The 26,966-nt window shown below is 56.1% G+C and overlaps 2 protein-coding genes across 10 annotated transcripts in view; one reads left to right on the plus strand and one right to left on the minus strand.

The window, feature by feature from the left end:
* On the plus strand, positions 1 to 11,859 carry PLIN4 (perilipin 4). 9 transcript variants are annotated; one of them, XM_072721727.1, is made up of 9 exons: positions 10 to 121; positions 229 to 299; positions 789 to 924; positions 1,780 to 1,838; positions 3,606 to 5,826; positions 6,025 to 7,122; positions 7,234 to 7,421; positions 9,461 to 9,547; positions 9,620 to 11,859. In XM_072721727.1, exons 2-9 carry the CDS (start codon positions 249 to 251, stop codon positions 9,950 to 9,952), a joined length of 4,173 nt encoding a protein of 1,390 aa, XP_072577828.1. In that variant the 5' UTR covers positions 10 to 121; positions 229 to 248; the 3' UTR covers positions 9,953 to 11,859. The 9 variants fall into 9 exon arrangements, with proteins under 9 accessions (XP_072577822.1, XP_072577824.1, XP_072577828.1 ...); XM_072721728.1 differs by having other exon boundaries at positions 1,783 to 1,838; XM_072721729.1 differs by having other exon boundaries at positions 47 to 121; positions 710 to 924.
* Positions 11,842 to 26,966, minus strand: part of HDGFL2 (HDGF like 2) — a 22,739-nt gene continuing 7,614 nt past the window's right edge. The window contains exons 4-16 of the mRNA XM_072721731.1: positions 23,610 to 23,801; positions 18,563 to 18,679; positions 18,388 to 18,459; positions 17,411 to 17,579; positions 17,235 to 17,310; positions 16,844 to 17,147; positions 15,535 to 15,626; positions 14,486 to 14,559; positions 14,219 to 14,289; positions 13,763 to 13,864; positions 13,309 to 13,522; positions 12,543 to 12,675; positions 11,842 to 12,145 (exon numbers count right to left, since the gene is read on the minus strand). Coding sequence (XP_072577832.1) covers positions 12,043 to 12,145; positions 12,543 to 12,675; positions 13,309 to 13,522; positions 13,763 to 13,864; positions 14,219 to 14,289; positions 14,486 to 14,559; positions 15,535 to 15,626; positions 16,844 to 17,147; positions 17,235 to 17,310; positions 17,411 to 17,579; positions 18,388 to 18,459; positions 18,563 to 18,679; positions 23,610 to 23,801 — 1,719 coding nt within the window. The 3' untranslated portion in view covers positions 11,842 to 12,042. The remainder of the gene's footprint in view (positions 12,146 to 12,542; positions 12,676 to 13,308; positions 13,523 to 13,762; positions 13,865 to 14,218; positions 14,290 to 14,485; positions 14,560 to 15,534; positions 15,627 to 16,843; positions 17,148 to 17,234; positions 17,311 to 17,410; positions 17,580 to 18,387; positions 18,460 to 18,562; positions 18,680 to 23,609; positions 23,802 to 26,966) is intronic.

A 26,966-nucleotide genomic window follows, 5' to 3' on the forward strand; every position in this document is an offset into this window, starting at 1 on the left:
GGCCGCCTGCCTCTGCCGCCGGGCCCGCGCCTGCCCCAGACCCTATAAGGCCTGGTAGCCGAGAGCTGAGCCGGCTGCCAGCTGTGTGCCTGTGGCTCCGAGGGACCCTCACACGCCCCAGGTGAGCCACGCCAGCGTGCAGCTGGGACTGGGGGTGTGGTCGGGGGGCTGCGTGGGGTGGGAGGCCTGGGGGCCCCGACCCACATGCCCTCTCGGCCCCCCTTCCAGCTGCTTACAGTATCATTACCATGTCGGCTCAGGAAGAAGGAGGCCGAGATCCTCCCAAACCCAAGGGCAAGGTAAGGGGGGGCGCGGGAGGGGGAGATCCCTTCTGGGGCCCGGGAGCCCCCAGACCCTTGGGAAGGTGACCTCATGGTACTGGGGTCCGGAAGGGCTTCCTGGGGAGGACGGGAAGGCTCCCAGAGCCATGGCACCAACTCTTCCCTCCTGTCCCAAGCTGGAGGGTGAGGGAGTGGGGAGCTCGGGCAACCCTTGGCTCCTTCCTTACTGTGTGACCTTGAACCAGCCATGGGTGTCTCTGGGTCTCAGTTTCCCTTTCTGTGAAGTGGGGGCGGTGGAGGGAAAAGGTCTTTGGGGCCCTGGGGGATGGTCTTCTCAGCTGTCTATGGGAGGCAGGCTGACTCTGCCCATTGTCCAGGCAAGGAAACTGAGACTCAGAGCGGTAACTGTCCCTGTTGGGGTCACGCAGGAGCCCAGGGCTGTCTGATGCTTTCCCCCGCCCTGCCCCAAGGCCTGGCCCTGCCAACGCTGCCCCCTGCCCCCTGTAGATCCTGGGGAGCTTCCTGGGGTCCTTGCCTGGCTTCAGTTCTGCCCGGAACCTGATGGCCAGCGCCCACGGTTCGGCGAAAGAGGCCCGGCCCGCCGCCGATCCGGCAGGTGCTTCTGCCCAGCCCGGGAATGACGGTGAGCAGACAGCACCATGGAGGTGGGGGCTCTGGAGGCGGGTCCCTGGAGGAAAGCCCCCTGCAGGGGCTTCTGGACACTTGGGGGTGGCTCTTATGGGCCAGAGTCGTCTCAATAGACGCTGCAGGCTGGCATGCTCATTTGGTGCCTGATGTGGAAACTGAGGCATCAGTATGGCCGGTGAGTGGCCCAAAGCAGCATAAGCAGCAACAGTGGGGTTGTGAACACAGCCTGTCTCCCAGCGACGACGTCTCCTACCTTCTCAGCCCCTCCCCTGTCCCCCACCCCATTCCTGATGCACAGTGGGCCAGGGGCTGGGTGTTCCCCGTGTTTGAGCTCACTGACGGTTTCCATCCTGGTTCCCAGAGAGACACTGGCTTCTGGGGGTCACACGAGCGGGGGGGAGGGGTTCTCCACTCTGCTGGGGCAGCCCTGGGGATGCAGAGGGCGGGTGCAGGGGAGCCTGGAGCGGGGGCGGCTCCTGGACCGGGCCTCACTCTGGGCCCGGAGCCCTGGGCAGCTGACTTCTGCTCCACATACCTGGCCCGACGGGCAGCGGGCAGCTGCGGCAGGGGCGGGGCGGGCCCCGAATCCTCTTCCCGCGATGCCCCTCGGGGGAGTGTCCAGCACCCAGGCACAGAAAAGCTCCAGAGAACTTCTGCTCCAGGAGCTCAAGGAGCTCCAGGACTCAGGGTCAGACTGAGCCAGACCCATGGCTGTCCCTGGCAGGGTGGCTGGGACATTCCTGACCTTTCAGGCTGTGCCCACCGGTTGCGCAACAGGCACGGGGGTGGCTGACGCCGGCCCACATCCCTCGCCCTTCCTGGTGGCCTGACCAGCTCCTTGTCCCCGCAGCAGCCACCGCCTTGGAGCAGACGGCCAGCGGAGAGAAGCTGCCGCCGCCTTCGGACAAGGTGAGAGGTGCTGGGAGAGCCTCGTGGCTCCCACCTCCTCCTGGGGGCCCTCCTAGGATATTTGGGTGCCTGCCCCCTGAGGGGCTGTGCTGTCACAGGCCAAGGAGGGGGCAGATGGCCTGGTGTGTCCCGTTGTGGGATTCCAGCCATTGCTGCCCCTCGGCGCTTCAGTTGCCATGTCTGTGAAATGGGAGCGGCACTGCCTTACCTCCGAGCATGGGCCCCAGAGAGCGCCCCCGCCCCCCCAGCACCATGGGACAGAGAACACTGGTAACTCACCTGTGTCAGGCTTTGGGCCACGTGCTTTCTGGGCGCCGCTTGCTAGTTAATCGGCCCTGTGAGGGAGGAGGAGTGCAGTACCCTGCACAACAGCTGAGGCACAGAGAAGGCGAGCCACCTGCCAAAGGTCACACAGCAAGGCGTGGTAGTGGTAGTGTGGTTCCTGAGCGTTGGGCGGTTGGAGGCTGCCGAGACGATGGGGACCCCCCGCGCTATCACGTCTCCAAGGTCTGGCGGAGCATAGGAACTGATGTCACGGCAAGGTGCCAGAGCCCTGTTACAACTGTCAGCGAGCACAAGCCCCTACCCTGGAGTAGTACTGCTGCTCCTCTGCCCTCAGCTCAGACAGACGGAAACACAAAGGGTGAAGCGCGCCACAGGCCCCCTGGCCCAGATAAACCAGACCCTGGCACCCACACCCTGTTCCCTCCCGGCCGAGTCCCCACAGCCTCTCTACTCACATTAGTTGAGCACCTACTCCCTGCAAAGTGCCTCAGGCACCTTGATTCCGGTCCTCGGTCCTCCACAGTCCTCGGCAGAGGTGCTGTTTTAGCCACCGAGCCTTAGACAGAGCTCAGAGAGGGGGCTCGCCCGAGGTCACACGGCGGGGGCTGGGGGAGGGGGAGCAGAGAGCTGAGGTTCAAACCCAGGTCTCCGCAGGCATGGAGTCCAGATGCCACTTGGGATGATGCGGGGCAGCAGGTGCTCACTCTATGCCCCTCCGCCTCAGCACTGTGGCCGTGTGGAGCCAGATTGGGCTTGGTTGTGGGGCATCCCAGGGTTTGCACAGCATCCCCGGGCCTTGCCCGCTCCATACCCGGAGCCCCCTCCCCGCCCAAGTCGAGGCAAACACGGATGTCCCCTGGAGGGCAGTATCGAACTGGTGAGGGAAACTGTACTGGCAGCTCTGAGGCCATCACGGCCTTTTGTTAGTTTAACTGATGAGAAAAACCGCCTTCTGGGACGTCAGAGATGATGAGAATCATTGACAGGATCCCAGGACTCAATGCTCGTCCCCGTCCTTTTGCAGGTTATTATTCTTTTTTAAATGCTGTTACTTGAATATACTCATTTTAATGAGCAATGTGGTCTACCTGCTGTAACAGGGAAACCAGGTTCGAAATCTGCCAAAAGTAAAGAGTAGGCAGGGTGAACAACTATGTCATTCAATGACAGGCACTGGCTGAGCCCAAGTCCAGGAGTCTTGGCAAGGGTTCCGGAGGTATAGGGACCTGCCATCAGCAATGGGGACCTACTGAATCACGGGCAACCGTCTGGCACTAGGACAGGGCTGGTCGAGGCTGGGCCCTGGAAGGCCCTGGCTGGATAACAGTGTGCGGGGAAACTATGTCAGGGTTGGGAGTAAGGGGCAGGCTTTCTGGGGGACAGTCCCCATCCCTAAGGCACACGAGAGGTCAGGTTAGCTGATGTCTGGGGTGCAAAGCATCTCCAGTGCTCCTGTTGATGACATGTGTCCTTTCTTATCAGATGATCTCTGGGGCAAAGGACCTGGTGTGCTCCAAGATGACCAAGACCAAGGGTGCCATCTCCTCCGGGATGGCCAACATGGTAGACACAGCTAAAGGTGTGGTGCAGGGAGGCCTAGGCATGACCCGGTCTGCACTCACGGGCACCAAGGAGACTGTAGCCAGTGGAGTCACCGGCGCAGTGAATGCGGCCAAGGACACTGTCCAGACTGGTCTGGACACCACCAAGACAGTCCTGACAGGCACCAAAGACACCGTGTGTACTGGGATGACCGGTGCCATGAACGTGGCCAAAGGAGCCGTCCAGACTGGAATGGACACATCAAAGGCCGTCCTGACTGGCACTAAAGACACTGTGTGTACTGGGATGACCGGTGCCATGAACGTGGCCAAAGGAGCTGTCCAGGGAGGTCTGGACACTTCAAAGACTATCCTAACTGGCACCAAGGATGCCGTGTCCACTGGGGTGACAGGGGCCATGAACATGGCCAAGGGCACTGTCCAGACTGGTCTGGACACCACCAAGACTGTCTTGGCAGGCACCAAAGACACTGTGTGTACCGGGATGACTGGTGCCATGAACGTGGCCAAAGGAGCTGTCCAGGGAGGTCTGGACACTTCAAAGGCCGTCCTGACTGGCACCAAAGATGCTGTGTCCACTGGGATGACAGGGGCCATGAACATGGCCAAGGGCACTGTCCAGACTGGTCTGGACACCACCAAAACTGTCCTGACAGGCACCAAAGACACTGTGTGTACCGGGATGACCGGTGCCATGAACGTGGCCAAAGGAGCTGTCCAGACTGGCATGGACACATCAAAGGCCGTCTTGACTGGCACCAAAGATGCAGTGTCCACTGGGGTGACAGGGGCCATGAACATGGCCAAGGGCACTGTTCAGACTGGTCTGGACACCACCAAGACAGTCCTGACAGGCACCAAAGACACCGTGTGTACTGGGATGACTGGTGCCATGAACGTGGCCAAAGGAGCTGTCCAGACTGGCATGGACACATCAAAAGCTATCCTAACTGGTACAAAAGATGCAGTGTCCACTGGGGTGACAGGGGCCATGAACATGGCCAAGGGCACTGTCCAGACTGGTCTGGACACCACCAAGACTGTCCTGACAGGCACCAAAGACACTGTGTGTACCGGGATGACTGGTGCCATGAACGTGGCCAAAGGAGCTGTCCAGACTGGCATGGACACATCAAAGGCCGTCCTGACTGGCACCAAGGATGCCGTGTCCACTGGGGTGACAGGGGCCATGAAAATGGCCAAGGGCACTGTTCAGACTGGTCTGGACACCACCAAAACTGTCCTGACAGGCACCAAAGACACTGTGTGTACCGGGATGACCGGTGCCATGAACGTGGCCAAAGGAGCTGTCCAGACTGGCATGGACACATCAAAGGCCGTCCTGTCAGGCACCAAAGACACCGTGTGTACTGGGATGACTGGTGCCATGAACGTGGCCAAAGGAGCTGTCCAGGGAGGTCTGGACACTTCAAAGAGTATCCTAACTGGCACCAAAGATGCAGTGTCCACTGGAGTGACAGGGGCCTTGAACATGGCCAAAGGCACCGTCCAGACTGGTCTAGACACCACCAAGACCGTCCTGACAGGCACCAAAGACACCATGTGTACTGGGATGACTGGTGCCATGAACGTGGCCAAAGGAGCTGTCCAGACTGGCATGGACACATCAAAGGCCGTCCTGTCAGGCACCAAAGACACCTTATCTACTGGGCTCACTGGGGCACTGGGTGTGGCCAAGGGCACGGTCCAGACTGGTCTGGACACCACCAAGACAGTCCTGACAGGCACCAAAGACACCGTGTGTACCGGGATGACCGGTGCCATGAACGTGGCCAAAGGAGCTGTCCAGACTGGCATGGACACATCAAAGGCCGTCCTGACTGGCACCAAAGATGCAGTGTCCACTGGGGTGACAGGGGCCATGAACATGGCCAAGGGCACTGTTCAGACTGGTCTGGACACCACCAAGACAGTCCTGACAGGCACCAAAGACACCGTGTGTACCGGGATGACTGGTGCCATGAACGTGGCCAAAGGAGCTGTCCAGACTGGAATGGACACATCAAAGGCCGTCCTGACTGGCACCAAAGACACCTTATCTACTGGGCTCACTGGGGCACTGGGTGTGGCCAAGGGCACGGTCCAGACTGGTCTGGACACCACCAAGACTGTCCTGACAGGCACCAAAGACACTGTGTGTACCGGGATGACTGGTGCCATGAACGTGGCCAAAGGAGCCGTCCAGACTGGCATGGACACATCAAAGGCCGTCCTGACTGGCACCAAAGATGCCGTCTCCACTGGGATGACAGGGGCCATGAAAATGGCCAAGGGCACTGTTCAGACTGGTCTGGACACCACCAAGACTGTCCTGACAGGCACCAAAGACACTGTGTGTACCGGGATGACTGGTGCCATGAACGTGGCCAAAGGAGCTGTCCAGACTGGCATGGACACATCAAAGGCCGTCCTGTCAGGCACCAAAGACACCTTATCTACTGGGCTCACTGGGGCACTGGGTGTGGCCAAGGGCACGGTCCAGACTGGTCTGGACACCACCAAGACTGTCCTGACAGGCACCAAAGACACTGTGTGTACCGGGATGACTGGTGCCATGAACGTGGCCAAAGGAGCCGTCCAGACTGGCATGGACACATCAAAGGCCGTCCTGACTGGCACCAAAGATGCCGTCTCCACTGGGATGACAGGGGCCATGAAAATGGCCAAGGGCACTGTTCAGACTGGTCTGGACACCACCAAGACTGTCCTGACAGGCACCAAAGACACTGTGTGTACTGGGATGACTGGTGCCATGAACGTGGCCAAAGGAGCTGTCCAGACTGGAATGGACACATCAAAGGCTGTCCTGTCAGGCACCAAAGACACCGTGTGTACTGGGATGACCGGTGCCATGAACGTGGCCAAAGGAGCTGTCCAGGGAGGTCTGGACACTTCAAAGACTATCCTAACTGGCACCAAAGACACCCTATCTACTGGGCTCACTGGGGCATTGGGTGTAGCCAAGGGCACTGTTCAGACTGGTCTGGACACCACCAAGACAGTCCTGACAGGCACCAAAGAAGCAGTTTCCACTGGACTCACAGGAGCAGGGAGTGTGACCAAAGGGGCAGTGCAGACCATCCAGAGTTGGTTACCAGGTACCCAGGACACCGTCTGGAGTGGACTCACCAGTTACAGTGGCCCAGACAAAGGAGGGAAACAAACCATCCTGAGACCCCTGGAGGCTCTATCCTCTGGAGTAGCCAGTGCCCCAGACACCCTGTGTGCAGGCCTGGACCTTGCCAGGGAAGCCACCGCTGTGGCAACATTCACTCAAGGGGCCTCGCCGGGCAGGGAGGATGCAGGGTCTGCGGCCACCACATGTATCCCCGAAGGACCCATGAGCTTTGCAACGCTCGGGGCTGAACTGGGGGAAGTGGGGGATATTTTCCACCCCATGGATGCCAAGGAGCAAGGTGAGAACAGCACAGGTGGGCCCTACTTCCCATGGGCCTGGCTTCTGTAAGACCCAAGCCCCGGATTCTCCAGGGGCCTCTCAGATTAAGTAATCCTGTCTTCCTTTCCAGCTCAGCTTGCTGCCTCCGAACCTGGGCCAAAGGTACTCACGGCCGACCGGGGCAGCTACTTTGTGCGTCTGGGCGACCTGGCCCCTGGCTTCCGCCAGCGGGCTTTTGAGCATGCCCTGAGCCACCTGCAGCACGGCCAGTTCCAGGCCAGGGGCGCGCTGGCCCAGCTGGAGGACTCCTTCCAGGTGGTAAGAGCCTTCCCCTCCCCCTGGCACCTTCCTCAGATTATCTCCCCCTGCACCCCCAGGCACGTGCGGTGACCGGTAAGCATGCACGGCGTGAGGATCCGCTGGCACAGGCCTTCCCCATGGCTGACAGCTAACAGTTGTGCCGCTTTCGCTGCACCGGGAGCGCTGAGCTGCACAGTCCGGCAGCAGCAACCCGCAGTGGCTGAGGCAGGTGGTGAGGGACCCCTAGCTCTGAGGACCTCCAGGTTCCCGAGGTCATGGGTCATGGATTTTAGATGTTCAGCTACATCAGCCCCACTTACACATGCAGTGAAGAGCCTGGCAATGCCACCTGAATCAGGATCCCCGGGGTGTGCCCGCACAACTGTGTTTTTAATTGGTGCCCTGGGGGCTCCGGTGAGCCCCAGTTTGAAGACTATTGGTCCATTCCAGTGGGAACAGTCACAACAAGGATGATCAGGCCCCAGGGACGCTGGGACATTTGTAGCTGTCACAACTGCAGGAGAAGGTGCTTCTGACATCGAGGGGGTGAGGCCAGGGATGCTGCCCAGCCCCCACCCAGCACCCAGGACTGAGTGGTGGCCTGACCCAACAGGGGTTTTGCTAGGGCGTCACTCTGGCTGCTGATGGGAGAATGGGCTGGACCCAGGAGATCAGTGAGGTTTCCACAAAAATCCTGGCAACTGTTGGATGGTGGGGCCACCAGGGAGGGGCAGGGGCAGCGAGAGGCACCCATGTCCTCCTGGAAGTGCCTCCGAGGCAGGGCTGACAAGGTCTACAGGTGGGCTCCATAGGAGCCATGGGAGGCATGAGAGAGAGGAACCCTAAGACATTCTGGAGGCTTAAAAATTTTTTTTCTTTTTGAGTATTTTATTTAAGTAATGTCTACACCCAACAGCCCGCTCGAACTCACAACTCTGAGATCAAGAGTTGGCCAGGCATCTCTGCTTGGGAGATTTTCAGCAGGGGACCCTGGGGGAGGTGCTGAGTGGGTTGAGGTGAACACGGAGAGTTTGGTTTTGGATGGGGCACTGGAGCTGACCAGCAGGACCCAGATGGGAGTTTCTGCAGGGTGAGCTGGGAGTCCACACCTGGCCCACACTCTGCCCACCCACGAGCTGCTGGGACAAGGGAGATTGTTTAACTGGTGGTGGGGTGGGGAGGCTCCAATGTGCCAGGGACCCAACAATCTAGGAAGAGGGGATCCCTGGGTGGCTCAGAGGTTTAGAGCTACCTTCGGCCCAGGGCGTGATCCTGGAGACCTGGGATTGAGTCCCACATCGGGCTCCCGGCATGGAGCCTGCTTCTCCCTCTGCCTGTGTCTCTGCCTCTCTCTCTCTGTATCTCCCATGAATAAAAAAAAAAACAAAAAACAATCTAGAAAGAAAAGCTGCCAAAAGAGCTTCCACCCAAGAGGTGGGGGGTGGGGGGGTGGGGTAGATAAACAGCAAGGAAACAAACATCCAACATCCACAGTAACTCAACAGAGATGTGCCTATAAGGAGAACAATGAAACCTGACAGGGAGGGACTAGGGGCCACTGCACTGGGTGGCCAGGGAAGGCCTCACCTGGAGCCAAGACTGGATGGGCACCACGTGAAAGGCCAGAGGAAGCATACTCCAGGCTGAACAGGCAGCATGTGCAAAGGCCCTGAGGCAGAGGCATGTTGGAAGTGGTCAGAAGACAAAATGAGGCCAGTGTGTCCAGAGCGGAGCGTGACAGAGTGTCAGTAGGAGATGAGGTCTGGGAAGTCCCAGGGAGCAGTCCCTGTAGGCCACGGTGAGGAGCTAGATTGTATCCAAAGGGCACTGGGGAGCCATGGAAGGATTTTGAACTGGGAACTGATGGTTTGTTATTTGGTCTCTGACAAGCCCAAAGAGAATATGGATTATTGTCTATCCTGGCACAGCTGGCTCTAAACTTGTGGCTTTTCCACCATGGAAAGGTCTGGACACAAGGCCCCAGGGCCAGGGCCAGGAATATCCCCAGGGCAGTGTGTGAAAGGACCCTGCTGAGAAGCTGTAATTTATCTTTCTAGATTGAAAAGGCCAAGGAGGCTCCAGAAGACCAGTCATGGCTGGACCAGAGTCCGAGCAGCAGACTGGAAGAAGGCATTCCCCAAGAGGTGTGTAACAGAGGGCCGCGGCTCCCTCTCCTCCCTCAACCCCAGCTTACCTCACCACCCCATCTCCCACAGGTGCCGGACTCCGGGGCTCTGTCCAGGGCCTGCAGCCTCATCCAGCAGCTCCACGTGGCCTACAGCTCCCTGGCCTCCAGCCTCCAAGGCCTCCCCTCTGAGCTCCAGCAGCAGGTCGGGCGGGCGCGCCACAGCCTCTGTGAGCTCTACAGCCTCGTCTCCTCGGCCAGCTCCGTGGAAGAGCTGCCGGCAGAGCGCCTGGCCCAGAGCCGTGGGGCTGTGTGCCAGGCATGGCGGGAGCTGGAGCAGCTGCTGGAGAGTGTGCAGCACGGCCCGCCGCTCTGCTGGCTGGTGGGGCCCTTTGCCCTGCACCCCACTGGGCAGCAGCTGTAGGTCCCTCCTGCCCACAGAGCCCTCTGCCGAGCCTTCTCTCCAGCCCCCACCAACTCCCTAAAGGTCCGGACCCTGCAGGCTGGCGCTGCCTGGCACCAGCAGGAGCACCAACTACTGGAGTTCGGCCGTGTGCACACCCAGCTCTGGCCCTACCTATGCCGTCCACCCTTTCTTCCCAAGGACCCCTGGGCCTTCTCCTGGCCTAGGGGCCCAGGGCTGCTATGACTGCTGACAGAGGGCCTTTGCCTGAAGGTCTCAACCAAGCACTCCAATTAGGAAAGAGAAGTGGAAACATGCCTAGGTCTAGAAGGTTCTCCATTCAGTAGCCTCCATTAGGAGCCCCTTTATCTTTGGGGCACCCCAGTCTGGGTCCATCCTGGGCTCCTGGAGCTTTGTCCTCATCCCAGAAGCATATACCCTGGCTCTCAGCAACCATGTTCTGTTATACCAGAAAGTACCAGAATATTACTGTCACCTGGCGGCAGGCTTCTACCGCCTCTGCTGATGCCCGGTGTGGCCGAGGGGCTCTGAGTGTGATGCTGCAGCAGCCACCAACTATGCCTATGCACTGGCCCAGCTGGGGGATCAGACTGGGGGGCCCTGCCGCCTCAGCGCATCCCCCCACCTCGCCCTGTGCTGATGTTTTGTGGTCCCCAAGGCCCCTGGGCTGAGGCTAAGGAAGGAGAGGGCTTCTTCACGGGGTGGGAGTGGGGCCCCAAGGGTAATGAGATAAAATATGCTCAACATGGTCCCACGCTCAGCCCAGGCTGGAGAATAGGGGCTAGGACACCTGCAGCATCCCCTCCTTCCTGGCCACACTGTCCCCAAACGCCCAGGGAAGCCACGTGAGATGGATGGCATGTGGGAAAGCTGAGGTGCTCCCTCACTGGGCTTCACCTGTCCTCCAGCTGGGGGGAACCCTGTCAGGTAAGCCCTGCTTCCTGGAACCGTATCCCACCTACAACTCCCGCATTAGGCCACCTCCCTCCCTTAAGGGGACTTGAGGTGCCTTCATACCACCCTCTTCTCCGAAATGACTGGGGGCTCCAAGCTCAGGACGAGAGGCCAGCCTTCCCCAAAGGGCTGCTGTTGGCTCCTGGGAGCCAGCCGTGGTGAGACCAGAGGTGGCGGGGGGGACAAGTCAGAAAGCCCCTCAGGCTTGTCCGTCCTCAGTCTCCACCACGGGTGGAGGTGCTGGGCACAGTCATTCACACAAACTGAGCACAGTGACTGGAGCTTATATCCAGCCAGACCAAACAGGGGATGCCAGGCCCAGGAAGTGCCACACTGCACCATGACCTCGGCTGAGATGGAGGCACTTGGCCAGGGGCAAGGTGGAGGACACACAGTGGACGCCACTGTTTAACCAGCAACTGCCGTGTGCAGGTACCTGGCTGGGAGCTGCACACAGGTCTGTCTGCCGACCCTGGGTTCACTTTACAGGTGAGGAATGAGAAGCTCAGAATGGGAGTGCCACTTGTCCAAGGTCACAGAGCAAGGCCTGCCCCCAACACTCACACCCTCTGAATGGCAAGGACAACGGCTAGCTCACAGCAACCCCGAAGCCTGAATGGCTTGAGTGCCCCTGAGCTGCTGCTTCGGGGGCCCCAGAACCACCTGCAGCCTGGGTAGGAACAGGAATGGGAGCAAGGCTCTGCAAGACTGTCTGGGGTCAAACCACAGCCTCCACTTGAGGCTGCATTACTTCTGAAAAGGCCTCCCCCCTCCCCTCTCCCCTCTCCTTCACCATCAGCCCTGCAGGCCCAGACCCAGCAAGGGCAGTGTCAGAGCATTTGCTGTGAACAGTGACCTTGTGGCTTAAACCCTTTGTCCCTGGACGAGCCCTGGACAGCTGTACCAGCAACACTAGAAAATCGAGCCAATAAAAGTGACTTTCATTAAAAAAACCCTTTATAGTCATTTCATGTCGGTTGGAAATCACAGAAGTTAGGCAGAAAAACAACCCAGGGGACAGATACAAAGGGACAGCATGGCGTTTCCCCAACAGGTCTCTGCTCCGCAGGTGGCGGGTGGGGGCCGGGGCAGGCCTGGGGCATCTACGCGTGACAGGTGGGCCTGGCCGCCAGGGCTCAGCTGTCCTCCTCGTCCAGGGACTCCGAGTCCATCCGCACCCTTGCACGCTCCTGCCGCTCCTTCCCGGGTGCATCCAGCTCGGAGCCCTCCCGCGCATTGCTGGTGGGAGCACAGCATGGTGGGGGTGAGCCCTTGGCCTGCCACCGCCAGCAGACACTCGAGCACCCTAGGAGCACAGCCTGTGTCCAAAGCCTCCCACACCGCCCCAGCCAGGCCCCCGCCAAGCACAGGCAGGCCCAGGGTCCTCAGCACGGCGACGTCAGCTTCAAGCAGCTCATGGTGCCCACTCCCGGAGTGCCAGGAGGAGGCGATCCTCCAAGGGGCCGGGCCCAGAGCAGCTTGGAGCTGCAGAGCAATCTCGATGGGGGACCTGAGGGTCAACTGCAAAGGTGAGGATGGGACAGGTCCCTGTGGCCATCGCCAGAACGAGCAGCCCACACCGTGGAGGCCTTCTCGGGAAGCAGCCTCTGGAGCCATGGCCCTTGGCAATACTTACTCATTGTGTAATGGCTCTTCAGAGGAGCCACAGCCCAGCCCCTCCTCGGAGTTCTGTCCTCCCTCCTGCTCCTTGTCTTCCATGCTCTCCCCTTTCTGGGATGTGGCCTCACCGTTCACCGGGGCCGAGAGATCTGGCGGGAGAAAGACTCATGGGACCCTGTAGCCCTGTCCGCCGAGAGCAAGCAAGTGAGCTGGTTCGGGGCCAGGGGCCCTGAAGGAGCCTCCACCGGCCTTGAGGTCCCTGACCCCGGGCATGCCCACATCCCCCACCCCTGCACCTCTCAGATGCACCTCCCAGATGGCCCCAGCCCATGTAAGTCTAAAGATAAAGAAGCCAGTAAATGAGTGGCCAAGGGCAACAGGAAAAAGCTTGCTAGGTGCTTGGACAGAAATAAGGTGATGTCCCCTGCAGGGCGTCCCTGAGCCATCCTGCCCCAGTCTGAAGGAACACCTCTCAGCAGCATGGGCACCACATAACCCCAGCAGGAAGAAGGTCCTCCCATTTGGTAAGGACCAGTGCCACAGCCCCTATGGGAGATAACCTCTTTCATCCTAGCAACGCTCCCACACATGGCCCACCCCACCGCATGCATGGCCTCCAGTGCTGCCTGGCTCTGAGGGTCTCTGAGCAGCTCAGGTGTGTGTGTGCACACCAGACCTCAGCAACTGTGGGGACACAGCCAGGCATGCAGAGTGCCAGCAGGAACATGCCACTCCCACTATGGGGCACGGGGAACGCAGAGGGCTCTTGCCCTGCTCCTTACCAGCATTCGCCTCGTCCTCTACCCTCTCCATGGGAGCCTCCTCTCCAGCCAGCGCCTCCTCGGCCTTCTCCACCTCGGCCCTTTCCTTCTCCACCCCAGCTCTGGTCGCCTTCTGGATGGCCTCAATCTTTGGTCCCAGGACCCGAGATTTGAGCCGGGTGTAGACCTCCGCGGCCTTCTCCATCACCTCCTTGTTGGCCTTGTAACGGCGGATCTGGCCGGCAAGAGGCCTGGCTCAGGAGATGCAGCTGGTCTCACCCCCCGCCAGAGACCCGCCCCCAGGGCTGCCACCCCTGGCAGTGCTTCCCATGACCACAGCACAGCGCACTCCTGCCTGCCGGCTCACCGGCGTCCTCCTTGACCAAGAGCTGCTGTGGCCGGGAACCCAGGCTCCCTGGGCACACCCCTGCCTTGCCCGCCACCAGCCCCTTCCAATGCTGGGATGCCACCGTACCTTCTTCAATGTGGCCACCACATCTGTGTTCTTCTGCAGGATCTGTGAGGTCACCTGTAGGGTTCCTAGCTCCTCTAGTGCGTTCAGACACCTCTTCACATCCTGGGGGGTGGAGGGGTGAGTGAGGAGGGACAGCACCTAGCTGAAGAACCCTATGGGGCCCCATGGGGCTACCTGGGTGGCAGAGGGGGAGGGAGTGCCAGGGGACCCCAGGGACAGTGGCTGTGCTGCAGAACTTGGGAGGGCTGGCTGACACCACCTTGTGGAGATGCTAAGCAATGCACCTGAGGTGGCCAAGTTGGGCCCTCCGTGAAAACACCCAGAAGAACAAAGACCCTGGGTTTGCCTTGGTTTCCTAAGACTTCTAAGGGAGCTGCAGACATGAGGGACTGGGGTAATCCCTGGTTTAGAGGATGTGGCTATGCCATGGCCTCGGGGCCCCGACAAGGACCTCACCGGATTGTCAACTTTCAGGGCGAACTTGATCTCACTGTGCAGCTTCTGTAGCTTCTCCTCCACGGAAGGTTCTGCAGCCAGGAGAGAAGGCAGCAGCTGGGCTTGCGCAGGGCCAAGGGAGCCACCTGGCCTGGACCCCCACACCCAACCAGTTCCCACAACCCCTTTGTTGGTGCTGCCTGAGGACCTGCCCCAGCACCACCGAGGTGACGGGAGCCAGCTTCTCCTCAGCACCACCTCCTCCCTTTCAGTGATCCGGCTCCTTACCTTTCTTTTTCTCGACCTTCCGGTCAGGTGGGAACCCTTCTGACCGCTTCCGGGTTCGCTCCACCTTCGCAGGCCTGTGAAGTCACACTCCTTAGTCCCGCCCATCCCGGCCACTGGTGTCCTTGAGTGTGTGGTGATGGACCCACAGCCACTGTGAGGGACACCCTCAGGGAGCCCTGGAAGCTGGGAAGGGGTGGGTCAGGCCCATCATGACCTGGTCTAGGCAGGTACCTGAAGCGACCGGGAAGGTGACCCAAGCAACCTCGGGTTCTTTCCAGCAAATGACATCAAGTCTTAGAATTACCATTATTAATATGCAACTGAGAGTTAGTTGCTTCTTCTTTTTTTTTTTTTTAAAGATTTTATTTATTTATTCATTGAGACAGAGAGAGGCAGAGGCACAGGGAGAAGCAGGCATCATACAGAGAGCCTGATGTGGGACTTGATCCAGTGTCTCCAGGATCACACCCTGGGCTGCAGGTGGCGCCAAACCGCTGCGCCACTGGAGCTGCCCGGGCGAGTGGCTTCTTAACAAAAACCTGGGTGAATGAATTATGGAAAGGTAGCCCAATTTGACACCCGTTTCCACAGCTCAGACTTGATGTTCTACTTGGCAGCTGGCTGCCAAATCCCATGGGCAGGTTCACTCACTGATGCCGGAATCCCACTTGGCCAGCGAGCAGGGAAAGGAACAGTGTCCTGTCTTGGTGGGCCTTGGACATAGGGTCTCAGAACCACTGGTCACTTTCCTGGGGAGTGTCCTGGTCCCACCTTGATGCCAGGAGCACCCTCAGTGTGACACCACAGATATGGAGTGGTATCCCCTGGGGGTGGAATCTCAATCCCAGAGCAGTGCCTCCTACATAAGCTGATGGGGCCCCAAGAATGGGACACTTAGATTGGATCTAAGACTAAATTTGGAAATTGGGTCCCTTCCAAAAGGGGTGAGGGGTAATGGGTCCCCAGGAGGCTGAGAACCACAGGGACCAGCATGGGGCAACCTGGACCCCCAGGTAGTTGTGGCAGAAAGAGGCAAAGCGGGTGCTGACCTGGCTCGGGGCCTCTCCTCGGGGCGCCCTCTCTTCTCCTTCTGGCTGGGTCTCCTCGTAGGCTCTGTGCTTTGTCTTGCTGTCTTCTTTGCCTGCAGCGGCCAGAGAAAGGGAAGGCTGGAATGGCGGGCAGTGGGGGCTCTCCTCCTTAGAGATATAGCCGGACACTGCCTGCCACCACCTCTGCACTGCTGGGAATTGGTGTGATGGGCAGGATGAGGTGGGAAGGACTCGTGTCCAGTCTGTCCCCAGGCAGTGGCCTCTTAGGCCCTAAAAGGACTACTCCCTCAATGGGTGGGGCAACCCCACCGCACACATTTCTCCTGTGGCAAGGGTCTTGGTCTCCTTTTTGTGATCAAAGGAAGAGAGAAAAAGAACAGAGTATTGTCTTGCTTCCCCCGTCCTCCTATTATATGGGGCTCCATCTAGAAGGTGACAGGCCCAGAAAGTCAGGCTCAGATTCAGGTGGACCACACAGTGGGCAGTAGACAGGCCTGCGGGGACTGCACAGTGCCTGATGGTCACTACCAAGGCTCATCAGAGGCCTCCTAACTGCTCCAGGCTCACCCAGAGTCCCGCCTCCCCACAGCAGCACCAGAGGGCGCCCATGAGCATCTGAGTCAAGTCCTCACCAGCCCACAGCCCTCCAGGGCTCCCACTTCACTGAAAGCCCAAGTCCTCCCCTCTGTCCCCAAGGCCCCGCTCAACCTGCCCATCCCCTCCCTATGCTCCCTGACCCCCTCTCTCCCCTTCACCCACTCTGCTCCAGCCACACGGACTACTGGCTAATTCTTCCAACATACCAGGCCCATTGCTGCCCCAGGACGTTTGTATGGACTATACCCTCTGCCTAGAGTGCTGTCCCCACTGGGTAGCTTTCCAGACCACCTCTCACTTTGTCCCGATCCTTACTTAATGGCACCTTCTCAACTAAAGCCTTTAGAGTTTACCCTACCTAAAACAGAAAACCTCACCCCAAAAGCTTATGCCCCCCGACCTTGCTTTTTTTTTTTTTTCTTTCTGACCTTGCTTTCTTGTTCTTAGCAAGAACAGTGTGAAATGCATCTCATGTTGTCCCATCTCTCTTGCTTGAATGTCAGCTTTCACGGTGGGGGTCTCTGTGTCTCATTCATTGCTTTATCACTACATCCCTGGCCCTTAGGTCCTAGCACAGCACCCAGCACACAGTTGGTGCTCATTCAATGTGTGGAAGTCAGGAATGGACTTGCCGGAAGGGGTGGGTGTGACAGAGAAGCCCCTTGGTCACTACCCTCTCCAGGAGTTCAGGACGCACCCCAACAGCACACACCTCTCTCTGCAGCTCAGCCTCAGGCCCCGAGTCAGAGGAAGACTGTGGTCCCCGGCCCCGGCCCTTGCGGCCACGCTTTCTGACGGGCTCATCCTCGTCCCCCAGCTCATCCCCGCTGCTGCCCCCGCTGGCGGGGGCCTCCCCGCGTTCACGCTCGCGCCTCCGCTCCTTTTCTTCCTTTTCCTGTTCGCGGAGCCTTCGCAGCTCCTCCTCCTGCTCCCTGCGCCGCCTGGCTTCTAGCTCACGCCGCCTCTCCTCATCCCGGCGCTTCCACTCGCTGATGCGGTCGACCTCATCGCTGTCACTGGGGGTGCATGCCAGTTAGAGGACCGAGGTGCCAGGCCCACCCACATAACCCTAGCCCATCACCCACCTGTTGCTGCTCACCCACCTGTCACTACTTGAGCTAGTCGGGGGCCGCTCAGGCTTTGGCTTCCGCCCACGTGGTTTTGGAGGTGGCTTCTCTGCTACAGCAAAGGGGAGTATGGCCTTGTCTACCCAGGTTCTCTTCCTCAGGGTGGCCCCCTAGGCAGTCAGAGGTGAGGGGGCACCCCGCCGGGACCCTACCTGGCTTCCTGCCCCGAGGAGGTTTCTTTACAGACACATCCGAGTCGGAAGAGGAGGAAGAGGAGGAGGAGGAGGAGGAGGACGGCGCTGACCTGGCCACAGCCACTGGCTCGACCTTTGCTCCATCGGATTCTGCTTTGGAGTCGGAGTCGGAGGCCGAAGGTGCCTTCTAAGAGGGGCCAGGGCATGGTCAGCAGAACACAGGCCAAGGACAGTGCCAGCCCCTTGCAGCCCCTGACCTACAAACCTCTGCCTTCCTCCATCTAGAAACACTTCATGTTGGCCAGGAATCACAGGCAGCCCCAGATGTGCCTGCAGCCACCTGATCATTCAGCTCAGTCATGGTGGGTGATGCCCCCAGGCCTTACCCTCTCCTTGGTGAAAAGGGGGAGGCAGAGAGAACCACTGTTGTTTCCAGTGGTTAAAACTCTTTCTAACACAAAACTTGGCCTGGAGGCCCAATTAGATGAGCTCCCCTCCTCCTGCTATCTCTGCCCACCTCCTATCTCCCCCCACCCATGGCACATACTCACTTGTGCACACATGCATGTAACATACATACTGGGACACATGCACACACTGCTCACAGCATCTGTGCATACACATATACGTGACAGGCTTGCATTCTCTTCCACACACACACTCTCCATCCCTCATGTGGGGCCCCTATGAGCACCTTGCTACTTCCTTCCAGAGCCAAGGTTCTAGTATCCTGGTTCCCAAACCGGTCTCTATGTTCCTCTCGGGAGCAGGAACACTCCTCGGCTCCAGAAAAGTGCTCTGAACTCAGAAACTCAGAAACTATAGGTGAGGCCATCAGTGGAGACAGGTGGAAGATGGTGGTCCCAAGGGCACTATGGCCTGTTCCCTACCCTCCTCCAAAAAAGACTGACTGTAACCACGGACAGTGCCTGGTGACCATGGAGAGATCTCTCAGGGTTTCCTACAGATAAGCAGTGGGAACAAAACACCTCTACCTTTTTCTTCCGTCCTGCAAGGGGGCCCCGCCGAGGTGCCCGGACCACAGCTTTCTTCTCGGGGGTGAAGTCCTGGGCAGAGAGAAGGGGGCTGAGCATGGGCCCCTCTGGCTGGCCACTGCTCAGCTCCCATGTGTGCATGTCTGCCCGCCCACAAAGCCAGCCACCTGCTCACCTGGTCACTGGTCTTCTCTGACTCAGATGAGCTTTCTGAGTTCTCCTCCTCAGAAGGGGACACACTGGCTTGATCCAGGTCACTGGAAGCCTTTCGAGTTCGTTTTGAGACTGACATCTAGAAGGCAAGCAGCCCAAACAGATCAGCCATCAGAAAGCCTGTGTGTTTTGCTGAGCTGTCTCCTGCCTGGCCACTTGCACCCCGGAGAAGAGCTGAGGTTCTGGAACCTCTGGGAGGAGGCAGGGACTGTTTTTAGGATCTGATTAAAAACCAGGGATCTGGGGATCCCTGGGTGGCGCAGCGGTTTGGCGCCTGCCTTTGGCCCAGGGCGCGATCCTGGAGACCCCGGATCGAATCCCACATCGGGCTCCCGGTGCATGGAGCCTGCTTCTCCCTCTGCCTGTGTCTCTCTGCCTCTCTCTCTCTCTCTGTGACTATCATAAATAAATAAAAAAAAATTAAAAAAAAAAAAAAAAAAAACCAGGGATCTTGGGACGCCTGGGTGGCCCAGTGGTTGGGCATCTGCCTCTGTCTTAGGTTGTGATCCTGGGGTCCTGGGATTGAGTCCCACATTAGACTCCTCGTGGGGCGGGCCTGCTTCTCTCTCTGCCTGTGTCTCTGCATTTCTCTAAAAAAAAAAAAAGAAGGGTTCTTGAATCATGAGGACATTGTGCTCAGAGAGGGGAGTCAGACCTAGAAGGACACCTCCTACATGACCCCACTCCCCGGAAGTCTCCCCAGAGACAGAGAGGAAATGGTGGGAGCCAGGGGTGGGGCAAGGGTTGGGGAGTCAGTGCTTCCTGGGGACAGGGTCTCCATGTGGGAAGATGGAAATTTCTAGAGACAGTGATGGCAGTGGCTTCACAGCAGTGTGAGTGTGCTTCATGCCACAGAGTTGTGTACTTAAACTGTCAAATTTTATATTATGTGTACTTTACCTCAATAAAAAAAAGGAAGAAACCTGCCCCAGATATCCTTTCCCCAGAAGAACACCTATGCATACGATCTGGAACTAGACAGAGGAGGCAGCTGCACAAAGGCTGGGAAGAGACCGTTCACCACTGAGCTGCACACCGTAGAATGGCTACTTTTTTTTTTTTTTAAGATTTTATTTATTTATTTATTCAGGAGAGACACACAGAGAGAGGTAGAGACACAGGCAGAGGGAGAAGCAGGCTCCATGCAGGGAGCCCGACTTGGGACTGGATCCCAGGTCTCCAGGATCACACCTCGGGCTGCAGGTGGCGCCAAACTGCTGCGCCACCGGGGCTGCCCGAATGGCTACTTTTTAATGGGAATTTCACCTCAATAAAAAATTAAAAACACACATATACACACATACGTGCATATAGCCTGGATTCAGTTTCAGGGGTTCATGCATTCCTTGATATCCACCGAAAGAGGCTGACAGGAGAACTTTCATAAAGAACAAACCAAACTTTAGAAATCTTGGCCAGGGATGACCTGGGTATTCCTAGCTGGCAACTGTTGAGTTATTCAACACTTTCCCTCTGTTGTGTCACACCCGAGACACGTTAGTTCTCGTAACAATAGCCACCTGAGCATCTCCTCTACTCCAGGCCCTGTCCCCCTAAAATTCCTATGTTGAATCCCTGACCCTCAGGAGCTCAGAAGGGTACAGTGTTTGGGTACAGGGATCTTTAAGGATGTAATTAAATTAAAACAGTGTCACTGGGGGCAGCTGGGTGGCTCAGTTGGTAGATATCTGCCTTCAGCTCAGGTCATGATCTCAGGCTCCTCGGATTGAGCCCCACATTGGGCTCCCTGCTCAGCAGCGAGTCTGCTTCTCCCTTTCCCTCTGTAATATCTCTCTCTCAAATAAATTTTAAAAAATATTAAAAAATAAATAAAAGATGATGTCAGTGGAGTGGTCCTAATTCAGTATGACCTATTTCCTTATAGGAGGAGGTCAGGACAGAGACACAGAAGGGCCAATCACATGAGGATGGGAGGCTGCTGTCTGCACGCTGAGGAGATGCCTCAGAAGGAACCAGCCCTCCTGACACCTGATCTCAGACTTCAGCCTGCAAGACTAATTTCTGGTGTGAAAGCTGCCTAGTCCATATGACCTTCCTAGGCCAGTTGGCACACCTGTACACTCTGACACACCAATGGGAGATTAAGGGGCCTACCATCGTACAGTTTATGTTCTATTCAGGAGAGGCAAACTGAAACATTCCATGGGAATCTAAGGTTACTCTGGAGGCCAGAGGGAAAGAGGGACAGATGGAAGAATGGAAGAGATAGCATGTATGAAGCCCCACGGGTAGAAGGCAGCGAGGCTGGTGATTGGTCAGGGAAGGGATGGGGATGGGGCCTGGCTGGGGCCAGACCTGCAGGGCTGTGTGGGCTGTGTCTGGAGCCTGGAGCTACTTCACAGGTAGTGAGCCAAAGCTCACTGAACTTCACACTCCCCACTCCCTCTCGGGGCAGAGGCAGTCTATGGCCTAGGAGCGCTGCATGCTTTTCCTTCTTAGCTCACTAGCACTCTAACCCGGGCACTCAGGGACTCCAGTTAGGACAAAAAGGCAGGAATCATGAGGACTAAAATGACCCAGGACCCTCTCTCCCGATATCCACACACCAGGGTACAAGGGGAGGCAGTGGGGAGGGACCCCGAGCAGTGAGATCTTGGAACCCTAGAGAGAACAGATCCAGGGGTGGGGGGCAGGCAATGCTGAGCTACCAGGGCCTCGGGGCTGGGGTCAGGGCCTGCCATACAGTCCTCATGAAGGAAGTTTTTGTTTGTTTGTTTGTTTTTAGATTTTATTTATTTATTCATAGAGACACAGAGAGAGAGAAGCAGAGACACAGGCAGAGGGAGAAGCAGGCTGATATGCAGAGAGCCTGATATGGGACTTGATCCAGGGTCTCCAGGATCATGCCCTGGGCTGCAGGCGGCGCTAAACCGCTGCGCCACTGGGGCTGCCCCATGAAGGAAGTATTAAGAGTCATCCAGAGGATAGATGAGAAGAGCAGAACGTGGATCCACAGAAAAACACCAAGTTAATGCTAACCAAAGAGAGAACATAGAAAGTCGTCCCCACAGGAAAACCACCATCCCTTGTGGATCAGGGAAAGGAGAGCTGTGGATGTGCTAGTGCCATGAGGCTAGCAGGAAAAGGCAGGGAAAAGGTCTCTTAAATGTTCCCTGGTGTGGTTAAAAGGTGTTGTAACAAGAACTTAGATCAGTTTGGGACATCTGGTGCCTGCCTTTGGCTCAGGTCGTGATCCCAGGGTCCTGGGATCTTGTCCGGGTCGGGCTCCCTGTGGGGAGCCTGCTTCTCCCTCTGCCTAATGTCTCAGCCTCTCTGTCTCCCATGAATAAATAAAATCTAAAAAAAAAAAAAAAAAAAAAAAAAAACCTCAACCCAAAACCTTAGATCAGTTTAATGTAAAGTTGGTCAAAAAAAACCTAAATAAGTACTGACTTACAAATAGGGGTTTACCTCTAAGGGGTGGCATGGGGGGGGGGCTGTTTCCTACACCCTCCTGTTTAACATCCCCAGCAACTGTAAACAGAAATCACAGGGAACTTTAAAAAATGATGCCAACTATATCATAAAAACTGGGGAAAAAGCCAAGAGTCTTAATAATATATTGGTTAGAAATCACCCACATCACAAACTACGTCTCAACTGCTGAAGGCCACGACTTAATATTTAACGACAAAGAAATGCTCAGCAAAACACACTGGGTGTGTATGATCACCAATTATGGGCTTTATGCAGCCATACCCTGTGTGAAGTACATGTGGGATTGCAAAGAAATACATCTGGGTGCTTGTGATCCTCGGCATGGAAGGCCCCCACGTAACATGGGCATTTTCTACTAGCTTTTCCACACTTTTTACATCTTACAACTTATAATGAGCATGGTTTATCATTACAATTGGAACCAAGAGCAAATGTTATGTTTGTAAATAATAAGAGGAAAGTATTACTCTGCCAAAGAAGTTGATGCTAGATCCTAGTCCGTTCTATAACCGAATGATTAGAAGCAGGCAAAAGGCAGACAAGACAAGGCAAGAAAGAGGCTCCTTCCAGGAGAACCAAACACTCACATCCCCACAGACCTACACACACACATACTCAGTGATATGTTCACAGCAAAGGAGACACAACCCAGATGTCCATCAACTGATGAACAGATACAATGTATCCACCATACACCTGGAAACATGACTGGCCATGAACAGGAGCAAGATGCCCATAAGCGCCGCCCCAGGGACAGACCCTGACCCCATGATGCTCAGGGAGGGTACCAGACACAGAAGGCCACATGGTGTGTGAGTCCACATGTGTGACACATCCAGAACGGGCTCATCCATGGATGGGAAGGGGGTTTGCGGGGGACGGGGGCTGGGGAAGGGGTGGGGAGTGATGGCTGATAGGGACAGGGTTTCTTCTGGAATGACAGAATGTTCTGGAACTAGCCAGTGGTGGTTACACAGCTCCATGAATGTACTAACAACCAGTGAATTGTGTATCTTGAAAGGGTAATGCTGTGGTATGTGAATGATATCTCAATTTTTAAAAAGCGTGTTAAAAAAAAAAAAGTATGTTAAACATGCAGAAAAATTATTTGCATATTCAGACTAAGGGGATAATTTCAACTAGGAGTCTCATGGGAGGGAAAAGCCAAGAGCAAGCACATGCATTCTAGTTTTGCCAGTATCTGTTCAGTCTGGCTAGTGTTGAGTAAAAGGTCGGGTTAATACAGGAAAGCATTTCAACTGCACACCAGAGAGCTGCGCTAAGCACACAGCCCTTCCCGAGATGATAATCTACAAAGTGGAAACGGTAATGTCTACTGAGCAATATTATAAAGATTAATAAGATGACACATGTCAAAGAATAATAAATAAAAATAAATAATAAAGTAAATCGGAATGAAACCGCATATCAAAAACAAGAAAGGCAGGGTGGGGAGTGCAGGCTGCCAGAGGCCTAGGGTGGGAGTTGGGGGAGATGGAAGGGCCCAAGCCTCGCCCCACCCCCTACCCACCCCCAGGGGCCGCCCCTACCTTCAGGGCTGCTGCCTTCCGCTTCAGGCCACTGTTGTCGCTGCTTTTGTCTGAGTCTGAGTCACTCTCCATCCTGTCGCTGGCCGCTGTGGCAGTCACAGCTGTGACAGCCATGACTCCCCGGACCTCGTCGTCCTCGCTCCCACCTGCCGGGTCAGCTTCAGGGGCCTCACTGTCAGAGGAACTCACCGGCTGGGGGTGGGGCGGGGGGCAGCACAGACTATGAGTCACCACCAGGCTGGGGTGGATTTCCTAACCAGGATAGTGACCCAGAGGGCTAAACCCACAACAGGGTCTCAAACGTCAGGGTCTGGTCTCCTCACTTTCCAAGGCCCAGAAAGTCCAGAGAACTAAGGCTGGAGGGCAAGATGGACAAGTGTGGTAGGTGCTAGGATTACAGATCAAATCCCAGGCCAGTGATTTAGCCTCTTGGTGCCTCAGTTCCCAATCTGAGCAATGGGGATAACACCATTTTGGCTTCACAGGGCTGTGGCCAAGATAAGGCAGTAGTGGTATGTGACATACCAAGGACAGTGCCCACCCAGACTGGCCAGAGGTCCATCCCAGAGTTTGCTTTTTCTATTACTAATACTTTCATCATTATGAACACAGGACCTCCAGGCTTGACCTGCCAGGGACTGCGATTTCTTTTCTTTTCTTTTTTTTAAAAATATTTTATTTATTTATTCATGAGAATACACAGAGAGGAGAGAGAGAGGCAGAGACACAGGCAGAGGGAGAAGCAGGCTCCATGCAGGGAGCCCGACGTGGGACTCGATCCCCGGTCCCCAGGATCACGCCCTGGGCTGAAGGCGGCGCTAAAAAACTGAGCCACCGGGGCTGCCCGGGACTGTGCAGGTAGGCAGAAGAAAAGTTGGCAGGCTGAGCTGGGGCTTATGCAGGGTTATGGAGGATCTAGGGCACCTGGTAGATGGCACAATGACGGCCAGACCCTAGGGCTTGCTCAGGCCAGTTTCTGAACTTGTTTGGGATGTCTGATGTTCATGGGAGGAAAACAGATGAGCCCCAGTCATATTTCATCATCACTCCTTCATCCAGAGCATGCCACAGAACACTGAATGTATATGGCCCTGTGCTGAAGGCCTGGCCTAGACATGAGCCAGACTATACCCCTGCCCTCGGGGAGCTCATGGGCTAACGGGGAGACTGATTAGGAAATGCACAGCTGGGGCGCCTGGGTGGCTCAGCGGTTGAGCATCAGCCTTTGGCCCAGGGCGTGATCCCAGGGTCCAGGATCGAGTCCCACATCGGGCTCCCTGCGTGGAGCCTGCTTCTCCCTCTGCCTGTGTCTCTACTTCTCTCTGTGTCTCTAATAAAATAAATAAATAAAATCTTTAAAAAAAAATGCACAGCAAATAAATAAATAAATAAATAAATAAAAATAAATAAATAAATAAATAAATAATAAATAAAAATAAATAAAAAAGGAAATGCACAGCTATAACATGGCACGAGGAGGTGCTGCAACGTCTTGGGGCATCCTCTGCAGCCAAGCCTGAATGCAAAATCTGATCATGTTATTTCATGGTATTTCTTGACTGTATAACTGATTTCTCTCTCTCTCTCTTTTTTTAATGAAAGAGATTGATATTTTTTAGAGCTACGTTCTCTGCAAATGACCCAAATGTCCCCCTACGGATAGAGAAACACAACATGGGATGGCTATAGGACAGAACACTAATCAGCCATAGAAAGGAATGAAGCTCTGATACAGGCTACAGCACAGATGAACCTCCAGAACATGCTCAGTGAAAGAAGCCTGGAGCAAAGGACCAAATATGAGTCCATTTATAGGAAATATGTGGAATGTGCAAATTCACAGAATGTGATCAGTTCTTAGGGCTAGGGCACCAGGCCAGCTCAGTCAGTAGAGTATGCCACTCTTGGTATTAGGGTCATGAGTTCAAGCCCCACATCAGCATGGAGCCTACTTAAAAAAGTTCTGAGGGGATAAGAGAAGGGGAGAAATGGGGGTGACAGATAATGGGGAGGGGGCTTCCTTGTGGGGTGGTGGAATGTTCTGAATTAGATAGCAAGGATGATCGCACAACACTATAAATGTATAAAAGCACTGCAGTATTTGCTTAAAATGGTTAAAATAGTGAATTTCCCTAATTCAACAACAACAACAAGTCACATTCCCTTGGTGTAATCACTGCCAGGGATCAATGGGTCAGAGTGGGGCATGCATGCTGGCCAAGAAAAAAGAAAAAAGCAGGGAGGCCAAGAAGGGAACAAGAACACGTGTGAGACCCACCATAGCCACACCAACGGGATGCATGTGGCAAGACTGGGACCAAGAAGCAGGAGAAGCAGAAGCATGAGCCGCTAGGAGCCTAGGAGGGAAGGGAACCTGCCAGTGCTGGACAGAGGACAAGGCAAGGCACATAACGTGGAAATGCATTAGAAGACTGGAAATGTGGGTGCCAGGGTGGGGGCAGCCAGAGGCAATGGGCGGGAGGGAACCCAGCCTGTCCATGATCTCTTGTAGGAAGCCCCCAGTCCTTCCCTGACTGAGGGGATATATGCCTACTCAGCCTTTACATGGTTGGGTCAACAGGTGAGAAAAATAAAGGCCAGGTGTTGGCCAGACCTCGCACTTGGCATTGAGCACCTTTGCACCTTTTGTCTTCCCTGTGGCGTGATGACAGGGCCTGATCTGTATAACAAAATTAAAATTGAAGAATGTAATACTGTGTAGGTCAGGCCCCGAACCTAAAACGCTGGGAGAGGATAATCCTACTTTCTCGGTGGACTTCCATCACACCTCCCGCCAGGGCACGGTTTCTCTTCATGACAGCCCAGGCAGGAGGAAGGGAGATATGACCCCTGTCTTCCACAGGAGGGGTGGCAGAGAAGCTTGGAAGCTAAGTGACCGAGGCCCAAGGCTCTTCTGCAGAAGGGTCAGTTTCGTGGCAGTAAGAGCTGGTGTTAGTTCAGTGTGAGCCCCTGCCCCAAGCTTACTATCTCTCTGTGTGTACTGGGTATGAATTGTCACCCTCATTTTGCAGATGAGGGAAAGGTGGCAAGAAAGTTCATAGCAAGTACGTGACAGGGGCGGGATGCCAGCCAGGTATGCCTTGGCCTCTAAGCCCAGGCCACCAGACGCAGCTACTGCTAATTAAAACCCCTCCTTGCTTCTGCCAAACTCCTAGCCAACTGGGGTCCAAATTGTGCCTCTCATATCTGGCCAGGTGCCTTGGGCCAACAGGCCTGTCCCACAACTTGAAAAAATGACTCTGGAAGGTAAGTGACCAGCCCTACATTGTGCCTGTAGCTAAAGCCAGGAACTCTGGATCTCCTGGGGTCGGCCCACGGGATCTACCTGCTGGCAAA

Source organism: Vulpes vulpes, chromosome 9 (genome assembly GCF_048418805.1).
Source record: "Vulpes vulpes isolate BD-2025 chromosome 9, VulVul3, whole genome shotgun sequence".
NCBI lineage: Eukaryota > Metazoa > Chordata > Mammalia > Carnivora > Canidae > Vulpes > Vulpes vulpes.

Bases quoted from the DNA above. Each gene is read 5' to 3' on its own strand.
- PLIN4 (XM_072721721.1), top strand. From the start codon at position 249: ATGTCGGCTCAGGAAGAAGGAGGCCGAGATCCTCCCAAACCCAAGGGC. The intron at 300-788 runs GTAAGGGGGGGC...TGCCCCCTGTAG, and splicing joins CTCCCAAACCCAAGGGCAAG to ATCCTGGGGAGCTTCCTGGG. The intron at 925-1,779 runs GTGAGCAGACAG...TTGTCCCCGCAG, and splicing joins TGCCCAGCCCGGGAATGACG to CAGCCACCGCCTTGGAGCAG.